We start from the raw sequence: 17915 nt of genomic DNA on the forward strand, positions 1-17915 counted from the left end.
AGCACGTGGATATCTTAAAAGCTCAGAAGCTTTCCAAACCTCCTCATTTAGGGTTTTTTTGGTGGCTGCATTACATAGGTGTGATTGATTAAACCATTGGCCACACATAGTTGAACTCAAATCAGCAGCCCCTCTCACCTCCCCAGATATCAGGAGGTGGGGCTAAAGGTATATATATATATTTTGTTTTTTTCTGATTTTGGTATTAGAGTTATTATTTTTAAAAAATCTTTGCCACTTATCTATACTAACAGCCTCTCCTCGCGGCCCCCCGCCCCCCCCCCCCCCCCCGCCTTTTCTTTAATGAAGAAAGTTCAGGGTGGCCCATGTGACCCTTCTCTCTAACTGCTGCTGTCTGTTTTAGAAACTGCTGTCACTGAAGTATGACGGTGCTGGGGCGTACTTAAAGGACTGCTTTAAAGGTTCCTTATATCCATTCTACCTGGTGGTGCTGGGGAGCAGCTGTAGTTTTGAATCCATTTGGCAGGAGGAATAAAAAGATTTGGCTTGAATAGCCAAGTTCTTGAACTGATGGTTCTCACTATATCACAGGGACAGTATACGTGAACTTGAAACTAAACTCTGTGTATGAATCAGGAAGACTGAAGCCCACATCCGCTGAAACAAAATTTCCTGAAACAGTACTTACCTTTATTACATTTGATGCACTCTGATGTTTTTCTGTTTTATTCTCTATTCCTTCATATCTTAGTTGAAAAAAAAAGTTGGCTCTGACCCATTAAAGTGATTTCACCATCCATTAATTGGTTGTGAGCTGAAGTTGTAAAAAATACACGTCTAAACAGTTTTCTTGGGTGGGTGTGCACGTTTAAAGGCAAGGACCATGAAGTAATGTTTTCCTATCAGTGGTGTTAATAAGTGTAGCCATAATAAAACAGCAACCGTTTAGTTAATTAGAATATTTACCATAATAAATGCCGTGGGATTGATTTCTTTATGAATAGTGCATTTTGTCTGCTAGGATGAAGTAATTGAGTGTTTCCAATCAGCCCGGACGACAATCCTTACAATGCTTCTTGTTGATGTTAAATGGACTATTGAAATAGCATTTTGTTTGTGTGTCTTGGCTGGTAATGAGCACTGTTTTGTCATCGTTAGGGTTACCAGAACAGCTGTTGACACCCAGAGAATGTCTGAGAATGCCCATTAAGTAGCAAGAAAACAAGGAATATTACAGTTTAACCCTTGTCTATTCCATGTGATGCCAGATGCTAGGGGTCCTCATTCAAACTATACAAAAGAAAATAATGTTCTTTTTGTCTTTGGTATTCAATTGTTCTTTGCCATTTACTAAACACTGCTCTAGATTTAGAACATTTTATATTTTCCTCTTTAGGACACACTAGAAAACAGGCTGTGTTTAAAATGACAAAAAAGCAAAAAAGCCTCAAAAACAATCAGAATTTCTTTCCATATTAGAAAAGATATTGAATTAGCCTAACTGGCTTTATTTTTTAAAGCTACTCTTTTGAGGATGTGTAATGTAAGTGACACATGACTTTTGTTGCAGTATGAAATTTACGCACTACTGTTTTGCTCTCTCTGTCCTCTACCTTGTTGGGTTAGCATCTCCTTGAAGAACACACCCTTCAGTGTCTCCTAGACTGTATTGCTTCACCGAGACCATAAACAATTACAGCATAAAATATTACCTTTGGAAATGAAGTCATGCGTCTTTCTTAATTGCTGAACCCTTGTAATTCTGAAGGGGGTATGTTTAAGTCTGTCCTGATACACACACTTGCTATACACACTTGCTAACATAAGCAAATGTAGCCTGCACATATAGGAAAAACGTGAATCACAGGGTTTCTTATTTTCTACTAATTATGCGTGGAATGTGCAGGAGCAGGAATGTCGAAGTAGAAGTCATAATGATAGATTTTAAAAGAACCTTCGAAGTTAGCAAGTACAGGATATTTTACAGTAGAGGAAGCTGAGTTCCAGAGGAGCTGGAGTTTCTTCTTCCTAACTTCCCTTCCTTCCGCCCCATGGCAGTAGATGGCTGCTAGAATGATCTTTCTACAGCAAACGTGACGTGCTTAGTCTTCCTCTGGTAGCTCCCCATTCTTTTGGAATAAAGTTGTGATTTCTTGAAATCATTCACAGAGGCCTTTGGGGATGTATTTTCTGCTTGTCTTGGTAGCTTCTTTTGCCAGTTATATCCATTCTGCTTTAGTACTTCAGTTCCTGTATAGTTTTATCTTGTTGACCCCTCTAGTTTTATCTCATTTAACATATTCCCACTGTCTATGAACAAAGCTAGTGGAGGTGATGGGATTCCAGCTGAACTATTTCAAATCCTAAAAAATGATGCTGTGAAAGTGCTGCACTCAATATGCTGGCAAATTTGGAAAACAGCAGTGGCCGCAGGACTGGAAAAGGTCAGTTTTCATTCCAATCCTAAAGAAAGGCAATGCCAAAGAATGCTCAAACTGCTGCACAATTGCACTCATCTCACACGCTAGTAAAGTAATGCTCAAACTTCTCCAAGCCAGGCTTCAGCAGTACGTGAACCGTGAACTTCCAGATGTTTAAGCTGTTTTTAGAAAAGGCAGAGGAAACAGAGATCAAATTGCCGACAACTTCTGAATCATGAAAAAGGAAGAGTTCCAGAAAAACATCTACTTCTGCTTTATCCACTATGCCAAAGCCTTTGTGTGGATCACAATCAACTGTGGAAAATTCTTCAAGAGATGGGCATACCAGACCACCTGACCTGCCTCTTGAGAAACCTGTATGCAGGTCAGGAAGCAACAGTTAGAACTGGACATGGAACAACAGACTGATTCCAAATAGGAAAAGGAGGACGTCAAGGCTGTATATCGTCACCCTGCTTATTTAACTTATATGCAGAGTACATCATGAGAAACACTGGGCTGGAAGAAGCACAAGCTGGAATCAAGATTGCTGGGAGAAATATCAATAACCTCAGATATGCAGATGACACCACTCTTATGGCAGAAAGTGAAGAAGACTAAAAAGCCTCTTGATGAAAGTGAAAGTGGAGAGTGAAAAAGTTGGCTTAAAGCTCAACATTCAGAAAACGAAGATCATGGCATCTGGTCCCATCACTTCATGGTAAATAGATGGAGAAACAGTGTCAGACTTTATTTTTCTGGGCTCCAAAATCACTGCAGATGGTGACTGCTGCCATGAAATTAAAAGATACTTCCACTTTGGAAGGAAAGTTATGACCAACCTAGATAGCGTATTCAAAAGCAGAGACATTATTTTGCCAACAAAGGTCCACCTAGTCAAGGCTATGGTTTTTCCAGTGGTCATGTATGGATGTGAGAGTTGGACTGTGAAGCAGGCTGAGTGCCGAAGAATCGATGCTTTTGAACTGTGGTGTTGGAGAAGACTCTTGAGAGTCCCTTGGAGTGCAAGGAGATCCAACCAGATATCTAGGAAATCAGTCCTGAATATTCATTGAAAGGGCTGCTGTTGACACTGAAACTCCAATACTTTGGCTACCTGATGCAAAGAGCTGACTCCTTGGAAAAGACCCTGATGCTGGGAAAGATTGAAGGCGGGAGGAGAAGGGGATGGCAGAGGATAAGATGGTTGGATGACATCACCGACTCAATGGGCATGAGTTTGAGTAAACTCTGGCAGTTGGTGATGGACAGAGAGGCCTGGCGTGCTGCAGTCCATGGGGTCGCAAAGAGTCAGATACGACTGAATGACTGAACTGAACTGAACTGAACTGTGTAGAAGGCACCCTCTACCCAAACAAACAAGTTATCGATTCAGAGGCTTTCAATTTTTTTTCCTATGAATCCAGTGACAACTATGTTTTACACCATGGCCCAAAATATATATGAAATCTAAATAACTGTCATGAAATAGTATTTATTCTTTGTCTGTGTGACATGTTTAACTTTGAGATTAACTGTTCCTTGAGAAATTGAAAGTCTTGGTTGCTCAGTCGTGTCTTGACTCTTTGAGACCCCATGGACCCCCACCAGGCTCCTCTGTCCATGGAATTCTCCAGGCAAGAATACTGGAGTGGGTTGCCATTCTTCAGGGAATCTTCCTGACCCAGGGATAGAACCCAGGTCTCTTGCATTGCAGGCAGATTCTTTACTGCCTGAGCCACCAGGAAAGCCCAACTATTCCTTTTATTTATTTATTTTTTTAATGCCATTTGTCACCTCCTGAATGGATTTCAGATCCCTCTCTGTGCTGCCAGCTTCCTACGGGAAGTTTGGAAGCATTTGGGGAATGTTGTTAGTTGCACTAATTAGTGCATTGGAGGACCAGGGGTGCCAAGCACTATATAGTGAGCAAGACCATCTTGAATAATGAAGAATCATCTTGCTCAAAAGCCAATTGCATCTCTGCTGAAAAACAGTGCTGACCTAATGTGTGAGACCACAGATTGAAATAGCAGCTCTCTATAAAGGAATATCTGCCCTTTCTACTTCAGTACCACAGCCCTGCGTCTGGAAGCCTCTCTCTGGCTCCAGTTAGGCTGACCATCTTCCCTTGCTGTACCATGCAGATCATGGTATTTATTTATTGCTTTGTTATTGCAGAGCACCCTTAGGGTAATCTTACCTGTCTTTATCTATCCGGGACCCAGCACACAGTCTGTCACAATCCTAACAGGTGCTCAATAGAGAAAGAATGAAGAGGCTTGGTCCAGTGCCCTCCAGGTAGATAGCAGAGGATGTAAAAACAACCAAAACAACACCAAAAAGGCAAATCAAAAACAAAAATTCTGTAGGTTTCCTGACTCTCAAGCCAAACCAGTGCTGTGCATCATGTTGTTTGGTTTTGGGGCAGGGTTGGAAAAGAGGACTTGTAGCCTCAGGATGAATTATTTTTCCTGTGGGAGAAATGTGAAAAGATAATATCATGTACACATACTTATTTGTGAAGGCCAACACAGGCCTTGAGGTTTAATTTACATACAGTAAAATATGTACTTTTACTTTTTAGTATGCAGTTCTGAGAGTTTTGATAAATGTATACAACCATGTAACCGCACCATGCAAATCAAGATATACACCATTTCCACTGGGCCAAAAAAGTTCTTTCATTTCCCTTTGTAGTCAGCCTTTCTCCTGTCCCATCCATTTATACCTTGTTCATGGTCATAAGTGTATGTTTAATTTTATAAGAAACTGCCATACTGTTTCCAGAATGGTTGTGCCACTAACAGTGTGTGAGAATCCCAGTTTGTCTATATCCTTGCCAGCACTTATTACTGGCGATTTATTTGTTTGCATTTTCACTTCAGTTCAGTCGCTCAGTCATGTCCGACTCTTTGCGACCCCATGGATTGCAGCATGCCAGGCTTCCCTGTCCATCATTTTGCATTTTAGCCATTCTAATAGCTGAGTGCTATCTCACTGTGATTTAATTTGCATTTCACTAATGATGCTGTGAAAGTGCTGCACTCAATATGCCAGCAAATTTGGAAAACTCAGCAGTGGCCACAGGACTGGAAAAGGTCAGTTTTCATTCCAGTCCAAAAGAAAGGTAATGCCAAAGAATGCTCACACTGCCACACAATTGCACTCATCTCACACGCTAGTAAAGTAATGCTCAAAATTCTCCAAGCCAGGCTTCAGCAAAACGTGAAGTGTGAACTTTCAGATGTTCAAGCTGGTTTTAGAAAAGGCAGAGGAACCAGAGATCAAATTGCCAACATCCGCTGGATCATGGAAAAAGCAAGAGAGTTCCAGAAAAACATCTATTTCTGCTTTATTGACTATGCCAAAGCCTTTGACTGTGTGGATCACAGTCAACTGTGGGAAATTCTTCAAGAGATGGGCATACCAGACCACCTGACCTTCCTTTTCAGAAACCTGTATGCAGGTCAGGAAGCAACAGTTAGAACTGGACATGGAACAACAGACTGGTTCCAAATAGGAAAAGGAGGACGTCAAGGCTGTATATCGTCACCTTACTTATTTAACTTATATACAGAGTACATCATGAGGAACACTGGGCTGGAAGAAGCACAAGCTGGAATCAAGATTGCTGGGAAAAATATCAATAACCTCAGATATGCAGATGACACCACCCTTATGGCAGAAAGTGAAGAGGAACTAAAAAGCCTCTTGATGAAAGTGAAAGTGGAGAGTGAAAAAGTTGGCTTAAAGCTCAACATTCAGAAAACGAAGATCATGGCATCTGGTCCCATCACTTCATGGTAAATAGATGGAGAAATAGTGTCAGACTTTATTTTTCTGGGCTCCAAAATCACTGCAGATGGTGACTGCTGCCATGAAATTAAAAGATACTTCCACTTTGGAAGGAAAGTTATGACCAACCTAGATAGCATATTCAAAAGCAGAGACATTACTTTGCCAACAAAGGTCCTTCTAGTCAAGGCTATGGTTTTTCCAGTGGTCATGTATGGATGTGAGAGTTGGACTGTGAAGAAGGCTAAGCACCAAAGAATTGATGCTTTTGAACTGTGGTGTTGGAGAAGACTCTTGAGAGTCCCTTGGACTGCAAGGAGATCCAACCAGTCCATTCTGAAGGAAATCAGTCCTGGGTGTTCTTTGGAAGGAATGATGCTAAAGCTGAAACTCCAGTACTTTGGCCACCTCATGCGAAGAGTTGACTCATTGGAAAAGACTCTGATGCTGGGAGGGATTGGGGGCAGGAGGAGAAGGGGACGACAGAGGATGAGATGGCTGGATGGCATCACTGAGCCGATGGACGTGAGTCTGGGTGAACTCCGGGAGTTGGTGATGGACAGGGAGGCCGGGCGTGCTGCGATTCATGGAGTCGCAAAGAGTCGGACGTGACTGAGCGACTGAACTGAACTGAATGACTAATGTTGAACATCTTTTTATGTGCTTTTTGCCATTTGTGTAATCTTTTGTCATTGTGTAATAGGTGAAGTGCCTATTCAAACCTTTTGCCCATTGAAAAATCAGATTTTTTATTGACTTTTGCGAGTTCTTTCCAGGTTATAAATACATTCCTTTATCCCAGATGTGTTTTGCAAATGTTGTCTTCCAGTTTGCTTTGTCTTTTATTATATTCTTAACAGTGGCAATAGAGCTTTGAAAGTCTTTAAAAATGTAAAAGGGGTTTTCATCCATGAAAGTAGATGATTGTAAGACAAATTCAGCATTCTTCTCTACATCTTGCAAGGCTCTTGCAAGGCTCAAGAAATCCCATTTTGGATTCTTTCTGCTGGGAAGCACTGAGCCCTTATGCTTGAAACACCAGGGAAGATGACAGATAGTATGGAGCCAATTTATCCTGCTGCCTAAAATTAGAGTGGAAGCATTTTACACGGCATCAGAAGGGTGTCCACCATGCCATCTAGCAGTGAGAAAAGACGTAAGGTTAAAAAATATCTCAGAGCGCAAACTCTGACTAAAATGGCTCCCATTCTATTTTGGCCCCATTTCTGCAGTGTAATTAGAGAGCAGTATCTTTACACATATGTAGCTGTTCTTATTGTTTCCAAAATGCAAGAATGCATTTTAGAAAGGTTAAATTTAATTGCACGTTGCAACAATGTCTTCAGCAGTAATAGCCAGGTAAGAAGAGAGCAGACTGATGGATTTTAATTGAAAGAAAGTAAGAGAAGTGTGAACCTATCTTTTGGTATAAAAACTTCTCCATCCTAGTGCAGGGCCTTGCACTTACATGTGTGCTTTGTACACATTTGTTAACTAGGTGACAGTGTATCTCTTTGTCTCTGGGAAAGAGACTTATCTCTTTTCTTTTTGGCACAGTGATTTCCAGGTGCAAAGGTGATCCCTCTCATGATGTATGGCTTGCCAAAAAATAGCATCGAGATATATATTAAATACACTTTCCTTAAAAGATATTTTCAGAGAATTTTTTTTTTCCACTTTGCAAGTAAAGAATCCTAAGTGTCAAGAGATCCACATGTTTAGAATGATAGCATTTCATATTGGTCAAAATATATACCATCCATAGAAAAAGAACCTGTAATATCTCCCATAAAATAGGACAGTGGTTATTCCTGGGTATTGATATTGTTGATGGTTTTCTCTGTATGTCAGTGCTTTAAAAACAGCGGATATAGGTTGCTTTGTTATAAAAGTGGTGAGTGAAAGAGATCACTTGCCCAAAGGTTCAGAATCCTTTGGGTCAGAAAAGAAATTAAACTTGGGGCTGCCCTGATGGTCCAGTGGCTATGTTTGAGCTCCCAATGCGTGGGACCTGGGTTCAACCCCTGGTCAGGGAACCAAATCCCACATGCTGCGACTAAGACCTGGCACAGCCGAATAGATAAACAAATATTGCGAGGGGAAAACGGGGAATTAAGCTCTTCATACACCTTGTCTAGAACCTTGGTGGTGTGCGCGCGTCGACATCACTTCTCTGTGAGAGAGACCTTCCCTTCAAGTGTGTCCCACCAGGGACGTTTTTCAATTGAGTTTGTTTTTCGTTTTTGTTCAAACAGTAGACATCTGTGGGCCTGAAAATTTCTGGTGGATGACAAGACCCTCGAAAAGTCATTGGAATAGTATTGGTTCTTTATCATTGTCAGCATGTGTCTGCTGAGTTTCAGGACATCACCACCATTTTCTGGAGAACGGTTTAGAGAATGATGTGTTTTGTAGAAGCTGTTTGTAATTTATTAAACATAATTTATCAACTTCTCATATGGCCGGGTAATATTTGCGTTATTACTAACACCGTGGCAGCAAAAGTGCAGTTCTATCTAACACAAATAGGAGGGTTTATTCAAAGTTAGATAACATTGGGTCAATCACAGTATATTTAAAATTAAATAACCCCATGGCAAAAGGCCCAGACCGGCAAGCATGCGGTGGCGAAGTCCGCCGTGGTACTCTCTGGGCCATCAGCAAACAGGTTGGGCTCGCTTCGGGAGCATTTTACAGGGATTTTAAAAGGTGCCTTGTTGAAACTTGATGTTCCTCTCTACTCAGTAGATGCTTTAGCATTAGTGAATTTTATGAGTGGAAAAAGGATAGTTTAACCACTGGGGAGATTTAGCAGTTTCAATTAAACAATTGCATTCTTTCAGCGTCAATTTTGAAGTCGGTGACTGCTGGTATTGGAGGTTTCACCTTTATTTTCCTAGTGGGGTGATGTACTTTTGCATTTTTGATCTCTGTTGTAAAAATTGGGGACTGTTACACTGGGTGTGATATGCGTGTGCCCTGTTCCAGTTGGTATACCTTGAGAGGCCTAAATTATAAAGAAATCTGTTATGGAACCAGTATGTATAGATATATTCATGCATTTCCCCCCATTAAGTAAAAGTTCTGGGTTCTATCGCCTGCTTCATTACTTATGGTGCAAAGTCCTCCTGGCGCAAAGCCATTTGAAAATGGCTCTTATCTTTCCTGTATTTCTAACAATTTTTCTATGAGGATGTAATTTCCTACCTCCTTCTCTCCCTTGTCTCCCTTCCTTCTCTGTCGTCAACCAGGCCTCAACATTTTACTTTTTTTTAAAGCAAAGTTCTTTGATCTCAAAGAGCTCTTCTATCTCAACAGCTTTGACTCCTGGAATTCTGGAGTTTAGAATCCAGTTTTGCAGTTAGGAACAGCTCCAGGTTCTAGACCTTCTGCACCATTTAGTATTTCCCTTGTGTAAAAGCTGTTTCTTTTCTGGGAAAGCAGGCCACCAAAGGCAGTGAGGTGCTTGGCCTGGTGGCTCTCGGTCCAGTGGATTCACACAGCTTCTAGGAGCAGAGGACATAACACCTGTTACTTATTTAGCTCTTTATACGTGACTTGACATGGGGCTCCCCTGGTGGCTCAGTGGTAAAGAATCCTCCTGCCAATGCAGGAGATGCAGGTTTGATCCCTGGGTCATGAAGAAACCCTGGAGTAGGATATGGCTACCCAGTGCAGTTTTCTTGCCTGGGAAATCCCATAGACAGAGGAGCCTCGTGGGCTACAGTCCATGGGGCTGGACTTATTGACTGAACAACAGCAACGTGGCTTGACATTTTCTGGTCTTTACAGAATGCTATAGGATTTAGTTACTACTGCCTCCTTTATCTAAATGAAGAAGCCAGGGCTCAGAAAAGATGACCAGTTTGCCCAAGATCACACAGCTAATGCTGGTGAATCCATATGAAAGCCTTAATCTTCAAGGCCTGTGTCCTTCCTTCCGTTTATGCCAGGTTGGCTCCAAGTAAGGCCATCCGTTCTCTTGAAATCACTCTTTGGAGGCTTTTGAGTTGGTGGTCTCTGACCTCATAAGATTATTTTGTTTTCTACCTTATACTTATTTTCTTCATAGGAACCCAGGATCGCAAATCTCCGGGTATAACTACAGATGTTCCTGGCAAGATTGTGTTGCTCATCATGAATGTCAAAGCACTGACCTAGGGGTGTTATCTTATAGCTAAAAATTTTCTGTACCATTTTCTTTTACTTATGTACTTCAGTAATTTATAGGCCCATGAGCCCAATATATTTGTAATTATTGGCTTAGGGCTTCCATTTGTAAATTGTTACAGTTAAGTCATCACCCCCAGCATCCGAAGCCTGGAGCTCTCTTGTCGGTGTTGGTGATGTCAGGTCTAGAATCTACTCTTGGGGCTGTCTGTAGGTTGTTTATCACCATTAGCCCTCATTATTTTAAATGAGTACCCACCCACCTTATACTCTGTAACCACATGTTTCCAGAGCTTCTCTGGAGATTATATCTTGCAGGTCCCCCCTCCCTTTCTTTTCTTTTTCCCCTCCTTACTTGCAAATGCTTTGTAAGTGAGGCCCAGAAAATATGAAGGAAAACACCTAAAAAGATAGTATGTGAAATTCAGATCAGTTTGGAAACAAGTGTTGCTTCTGACTCTGAAGCTTTGGGAGAAAAAAAAAACCCTCACCAAGTGTGTTTAACACATATTAGTTTGTAAATATGGAGTCCCACTAATTGCATTTATAGCTCACAGCAAAACTACCTGTTATGTCTTGTTACTCTGAGGGGGGAAAAATGAGAGAGTTATATAGGTGTATGCATTTTACAAAATTGGAATTCAGGGAAGAGTGTGGTGTAAATTCTTTTATAATTATGTGTCTTTTTCTGCTGAGGCAGTTAGTCAGTTTTTCTGTTGCTGTGATGCTCACCTGAATTCAGGTGTCCCAAACTTAGAGGAAGGGCTTCCCAGGTGGCTTAGTGGTAAGAGAATCCACTTGCCAATGCAGGAGATATGGGTTTGATCCCTTGTTTGGGAAGATCCTCTGGAGGAGGAAATGGCAACCTGCTGCAGTATTCTTGCCTAGGAAGTCTCACGGACAGAGGAGCCTGGTGGCCTGCAATCCATGTGTCATGAAGAGCCAGACAGGACTGAGCACACGCACGTGCACACTTGGAGGAAACGGTATGGAGTACCTCCTTTCATAAAGAAAGAAATTATGGTTGTCCTCCTTTTCCCTGTTAATTGGAATGACTAAAGAACACCAAAATTGTGTGATATTTTGCAGAATCACTGCTTACTTATTAGTTTGCTTTTCCATGTGATTAAAAGTTTTGTTGTGTTCTTACCAATTATTTTATTGGTTAAAGGTAAATGTGTTTTGGTTAAAGGTAAATGTGACAGAGGATGAGATGGTTGGATGGCATCACCCACTCAATGGACATGAGTTTGAGTAAACTCCGAGAGTTGCTGATGGACAGGGCGGCCTGGTGTGCTGCGGTCCGTGGGGTCGCAGAGCCGGACACGACTGAGTGACTGAACTGAAATGTGTTTCCAGTGGAAGTGGTTCAGTTGTTTTATAATGACAAACCAGGAGTCTTTAAATGTTGCTTTATGGTCAGTTTTCAGAAAGCTGCCTTTTCCATCAGGTGAAAGTGAAAGTGAAGTCCTGTCTGACTCTTTGCCACCCTGTGGGCTGTAGCCTACCAGGCTCCTCCATCCATGGGATTTCCAGGCAAGAGTACTGGAGTGGGTTGCCATTTCCTCTCCAGGTGATCTTCCCGACCCAGGGATTGAACTCAGGTCTCCTGCATTGCAGGCAGATGCTTTACCCTCTGAGCCACCAGGGTCCGTGAACCTCATGTATTTTCATCAGGGAGGGTGAGCACCTCCATGAAAACTACCAAAAAAAGTGAATCATGGAAGTATATGTCAGGCCAGGAAGAGCCTCAGTACATCAGTGCAGCTCCCCACCCCCACCATTTTACAGATAAGCAAACCAAGGCCCAGGATTAAACAATATTCCTTCTGACCCCTATTGGGGTGCTGTTTCTCTAGTATGTTGTTCCAGTGTTTATGAGAAATAAAAGGTTCCCCCCTCCCCTTCCCCAGGGATAATAATAGTTAACTAAATTAGTATCAGGGCCTGTATTTAAAAATAATAATTCCTAGAAAAGTGTATTAATTTTATTTTCTTATAAATTATCTTTAGTAGAATTTGAGTTGCTTTTAATGATAGACAACTTTGGAATGCATGTGAATCCCTTTGGTCAGAGGATTCATCTCCAGAGAATTTTCAGAATTTTGTTTCTTCAATAGCTAAAGCTATTTATAGTTTTATTATTATTATTTTCAAGCAGAAGCGCTCTTCCTGAGATCCTCTGATTATCTTGCCAAGGTCTTGGGGGCAGTGTCCCCCTCTCTTTTTAACCTTGATTGGACTCAGGATTTGCTTTATGTCCTGACTACCACTGGAGCTAAGTAGCAGGATCCAAATGATGTTTTAAAAGACTCAAAGTTTGGAGTTAAGATCTTGGGCTCTGGAGCTCACATGTCCTGTTATACCACTTGCTGGTGGCCTCAGGGAGGTTATTTTGCCTCAGGAAGCCTCAGTTTCCCCCTTCATAGAATGAGATCAACGTGCAGTCTTATCCCCTGATCGGTATTTGCAACATGTCAGCTGCTACTGCTGTTTTTGCTATTGCATTGTTATTATTATTCCCAAGCCAAGACGTTTCCCAAACATGCCTTGAGAAAGGCTAGGAAGAAGGAAAGCAAATTCCACTTTTAACTGTTGATGAGAGGGAAGGTGGGGAGAAGGGACTGACTTATGTTGATACTCAATGTCCTTTAAAGGAAAATTTTACCTAATCAGAGTAAGGAAAAGAAAGTGGTATTATTGTCAGCTGGTTTCTGTGTGCTTGATTTCTCTTCCACTTTCTTAGACCCATTTGTCTGATCCAGTCATGGGAAAGTCACATGTGTGAATTTTTATCGTGCTTTATAGAAAGGAGAGACCTGTGGGCTGAACCACAGAATTTAACAGCAGATAAACAGGCGGGGGCAGGCTTCCTTGGTGGCTTAGTGGTGAAGAATCCACCTGCCAATGCAGGAGATGCAATATTGACCCCTGGGTCAGGAAGATCCCCTGGAGGAGGAAATGGCAACCCACTCCAGTATTTTTGCCTGGAGAATCCCATGGACAGAGGAGCCTGGCAAGCTACAGTCCACGGGGTTGCAAAAGAGTCAGGCATGACTTAGCGACAAAGCAGCAGCAACAACAACAAAAGAGGCAGGGGGACCTGGGTGAGGTGGGCAACCCAGAACCTGCAGGGACTGTCCCTGGTGAGGCTGCCTTCACCTGCGTATCACACTGTCCAGATTAAGCAGTGTGGAAGGAGAAAGCCAGGCCAAAAGACAGCTGTCAGAGAAGAAGAAAATGGTTAATAAAGTGTTTTTTTCAGCTGCTTGAACTAGTTAATTGTTGAGTTCTGTTGTCGAGTGGTACCCTCCTTGCTGCTGTCTCTTTAAGTGGAAGTGGACCACATACCTGTCATGTACGCACTTGTTTGCAGCCTGCATCTATTCATAGGCTAAAAATGAAATCTACTTACAACTATTACCTGGAGGACTTTTATAGGTTTTACAGAAAATATGACTGGGGTACAGTTAGGACCTGTTTTATTATCCCTGACAGTGGCTTAAGAAGCCACCATAGCTGTAGATTTCTTTTATCAAGTTCTGGGTATTCGTTTGCTTATTTTTGTCAGGTACACAGTACTTTGAATACCAGAGCCCTGAAAGGCCACACCAGCTCACTCACTGTGGGTAGTTGGAGACATTTTTTTCCCTAAGAATACTTAAAGGGCAAAAACCCAGGATCTGGATATAGCATAAATGTTGGGGTATAGTTTTTAATAAAACATTAAACTTTTCTGTTTTCTTAACATTGCATTCTGAAGCTAAATTATGACCATTCCTATGTCTGTCTTCTATGCTCATTTTTCTTGCTTCTTTACAAAATTTTATCACCTAATTATTTTTCTGTTGAATTAAGTGCTTTAAGTATAATATAACATAATTAACAATCTTCTTAACTTTATGTTTTCCAGGGATATCAGCATGAATAACATTACTCAGTTACCAGAAGATGCATTTAAGAACTTCCCTTTTCTAGAGGAGTTGTAAGTATTCTTTTGAGAACTGTTTTTTTGTTTATTTGAGTATTTCTCCTTTTCTCTTTGGAAGTTCTCACAACAGAGATTGTCTGCTGTTTCTCAGGGGACACTCAGAGAACTGGGTTCAGTGGCCTCAGAATAGTGGAAACCATGTGTTTTGGGGGAAACAGACTTGAGTTTTTAAGAAATGTGATCGCTGAAGTTATTTTTGAAAGTCAGGATGAAAAATGCTACTTCCATGGGACTTTTTTGCTGCAATTGTTATGACCACGAATGAGGCAGTGACACAGGTTAATTACAGTGCTATCCCAAGATAACAAGCCTGCTATGTAATTACCATGATTGCCACAGGAGTTGCTGTGTGGGCAATAGAACCGTAAAGAATAATCCACAGCATTTCAGGGTCATGATGCAGCAGATGACCTCAATGTGAGCCAGCAGAAAACTTTCCTTGGACATGGGCAGGTGGTCTTTGGGAGAGGGGCGAAGACATGGAACATCCTTCGGGTCTCTGAGAACACCTTTAACGTTAAGCCTGTTTCTGAACTTGGCGGTGTCATCTCGCATTTCCAATTTAACAGCTTACATGGGGGAAAAGTTCTTTCCACCTGTAACCTCCATTTTGTTTTTCTCTCCACACTATTTAAAGTTCATCATCAAAATAAGCACTTTTAGATTTTATAGGAATTGGCAACGATCAATAGCTTTTAAGAATTCAGACGAAAAATAAAGTCATAGTTGACTTGAGTTAAATGGAGGGCTTTAAAAACAGCTAAGCTAATGGATTATGTAATATGTAGAGGCAAGAAGGTGACAGTTTGATGGTAAGAACATCAAAGAGCTATAGCCCTGAAGGAATCTAAATTCATATTACGGATTGTGCCCTACAGCCAGCTGTTGAGTTTTAGATCCAAGTCAGTGACTGTCTCTCTTATCTTAGGTCGGCCGCTCCCTGCACATGGGGAATCAGAATCGAAAATAAGACAGGCAGGTTGTGCTCCCAGTTTCTGACACTGTTGAAACAGCAGTTAAGGATTTAGTGAAGTTAAGAAGTTTTTCTTCCCACACTACTTAATTGAACGTAATGTTCCCATAGCAGAAATTGGACAGAGGTTCTTTGCCACTTCCAAGCTTGTGAACTGGGTCAAGTTATTTAACCTCCCTCGATTCAGTTTCTTTGTCTATAAGGTGCAGATAAGACAGAATGAATTAAAATAGATGTTAAATACTTAGGACAGTGCATGAAGCAGGGTGAGTATAATGTAAATGCTGGCTGGCATTTATTTCATCATTTTAAAAGTGCTTAAGGTGGGGGTGGGGTGTGGGGAGCAGCAGCTTGTATACCAATTGTCATGGGTTACAAGGTTTCAATGTATGTTTTACTTTATTTTTGCCTGTTTGTTTGTTTGTTTTTCCCCCTTGAATGAAATTAATTCCTTTGTAAGAAATAGCTCTTTGTTTTTAATTAGACATTTACATTGAATGAAAAAGCAGTGAGCTGTGTGTTTGAAGCTCCCCAATTCCCACCCTCCCAATCAAGCTCAAAGATGCCTCAGCTATTTCTTTTCATTTCACATATAGTTTCAGCCTTTAGGATTAGTCTCCCTTTACAGAAGGAATCATGCAGTGAAAGGCCATTCATGAGCATGGGTTCAGCTGTTGGATCGCCCCCAGAGATACGAGACGCACTGGGCGAGAAGTGGAGACGCCTCCTTGCTCTGGTGAACCACGTGTGCACATCACGTTGTCAGTGCCTTTGACTGGCAGCCAGCCCCCTTGGAGGGATTGGCGGTGAGCGCCTGGATATGGAGTCCACCCTGGTTAATCTCTGCTTTGTGAAGTTTGCATCTTGGATTTCGTAAAACTCTCAAATGACCAAGCATATATCAAGCTCACAAATTCTGTCAACTGAGAGTTTTAATTGGAACCAAATTGGATTTGATTGCTAGTCTTTTGTAGCGAGGTTTTATTCGCTTCACATTCTGCTTATGGCAGCAAGAAAGCCCATCCTATGAAGTCCGTATGGCTCCTGCAAATACTGTATAGGATTTCAGAAATGAATTTGGTCAGGAGCGCTGATGGTTAATTTTAAAGAGTCCTTCAGAATAGTCTTTCACATGCTGGGTATACTTACAGGCATTTGAGGGAATTTCTTTTCCATGTTAATAGAATCAGGGTAAAAAGCCCGTGTTTTTTCTTTACAAAACACCGTAGCAGAGTTTGACATTCCAAAATGATGCTGCCAGGAGTATTGTAATATTTCAGAAACAGCATCACCCTTTGTCCAAAAGTCATCTGGAAGTCATTTAAGAGTGATTGTGAAGCTGAAGTGCCCGGAACAGAAATGAGTGATTTACTGAGGGCTTTTTTTTTTTCCACAATAGTTAATGAGGTGCGCTTTACATGATGTGACTGGTTTGGCTGAATTTTATATGATAATTCAGAATGCTGGGAGTATTGGGTGGAATCATTTCCCAACTTAAGAAGTGTTTATAGATGTTTACGCATTCACTTGTTCTTTTGACAAACATTAAATCCGGCTCTGTGCTGGGTCCTATGATGGGTGTCAGGGATACCAAGACAAGTTAAGTGTGGTCTTTGTCCTTGGAGTTGACAGTCTGTCCAGTACCATAGCCACTAGCCACAGATGGTTATTTAAATCTAGACTTACCATAATTAAAACTAAAATAAATGCTCAGTTTTTAGTGGCGCTAGCCATCTTTCAAGTGCTCAGTAACCACCTGTGGCTAGTGACTCTTGTGATGGACAGTGCAGATGTAGACAGTTTCCATCACTGCAGAAAGTTCATTTGGACAACAAGGGTCCAGAGGAAGAGTGGAGCTAACACTTGGTGTGGCATGGTGAAGATTGTCCAAGTGTGCACAGGGTCAGCGGAAGCCTGAAGTAACCTGTTTATTGAGACTGGAGGATTTGGGAAAGGCTTTCCAGAATAGCTTCAGCTGAGTCTTGAAGGACACATGAGAATTAGCTAGGTGAGGATGGGTAGTCAGGGTGCTCCAGGAAGAACCTTATAGCATGTGCAAAGGCACGGAGGTAGACATTTCAGAAGTGTTAGGACACAAGATGATAGTTATTGCAACTGAAATAGAGAAATGTGAAATATTGAAAGGTAGAGAAATGTGAAGAGATGAGGCCAGATCACCAAGGGACTTTTAAAGCTAAGGAGTTTAGACTTTATCGTGAAGGAGCTGAATTGGGTATGAGGGTAAGTGATAGGGAGGAGACTAGGATTTTTTTTCCCTGAATGACTAGATGCCATTCACTGATTTTTTTTTTCCCCCTCTCTTTCTCTGGGAATCCAAAAACATAGGATCTAACCCTAAATTCATTACATAAAATGTGTAGTCTTGAGACAGTCTATTGATTTTCACATCTCAGTTTCCTACTCTTTAAAATGGGACTCTTCACAGTACTATTGTAAAGGGAAGAGGGAATTATTTATGTAAAAGTGCTTTGTGACCATGAAGTGCTACATTGACATGAGTAATGTAAATTTCACTAATCCTATTAAACATTGCTGTCTTTCTTGAAGTATTTAGGGGAGAGGTTGTTTAGTTTGGAGATGG

General features: G+C 41.4%; 1 protein-coding gene across 4 annotated transcripts in view; it reads left to right on the forward strand.

Annotated features, from left to right (window-relative positions):
- The window catches only part of LGR4 (leucine rich repeat containing G protein-coupled receptor 4), a 105046-nt gene that overhangs the window by 42933 nt on the left and 44198 nt on the right, over nucleotides 1–17915 (forward strand). For 2 of the 4 annotated variants that reach the window (XM_025266331.3, XM_006045419.4), the window contains one exon: nucleotides 14263–14334. The exons of 1 other annotated variant lie outside the window; for it this stretch is intronic. In XM_025266331.3, coding sequence (XP_025122116.1) covers nucleotides 14263–14334 — 72 coding nt within the window. Of the gene's footprint in view, nucleotides 1–10273; nucleotides 11336–14262; nucleotides 14335–17915 lie in introns of those variants that run through there. One more of the 4 variants, XM_006045418.4, reaches the window with a different exon arrangement.

The sequence above is a fragment of the Bubalus bubalis genome, chromosome 16 (genome assembly GCF_019923935.1).
Source record: "Bubalus bubalis isolate 160015118507 breed Murrah chromosome 16, NDDB_SH_1, whole genome shotgun sequence".
In the NCBI taxonomy this organism is placed as follows: domain Eukaryota; kingdom Metazoa; phylum Chordata; class Mammalia; order Artiodactyla; family Bovidae; genus Bubalus; species Bubalus bubalis.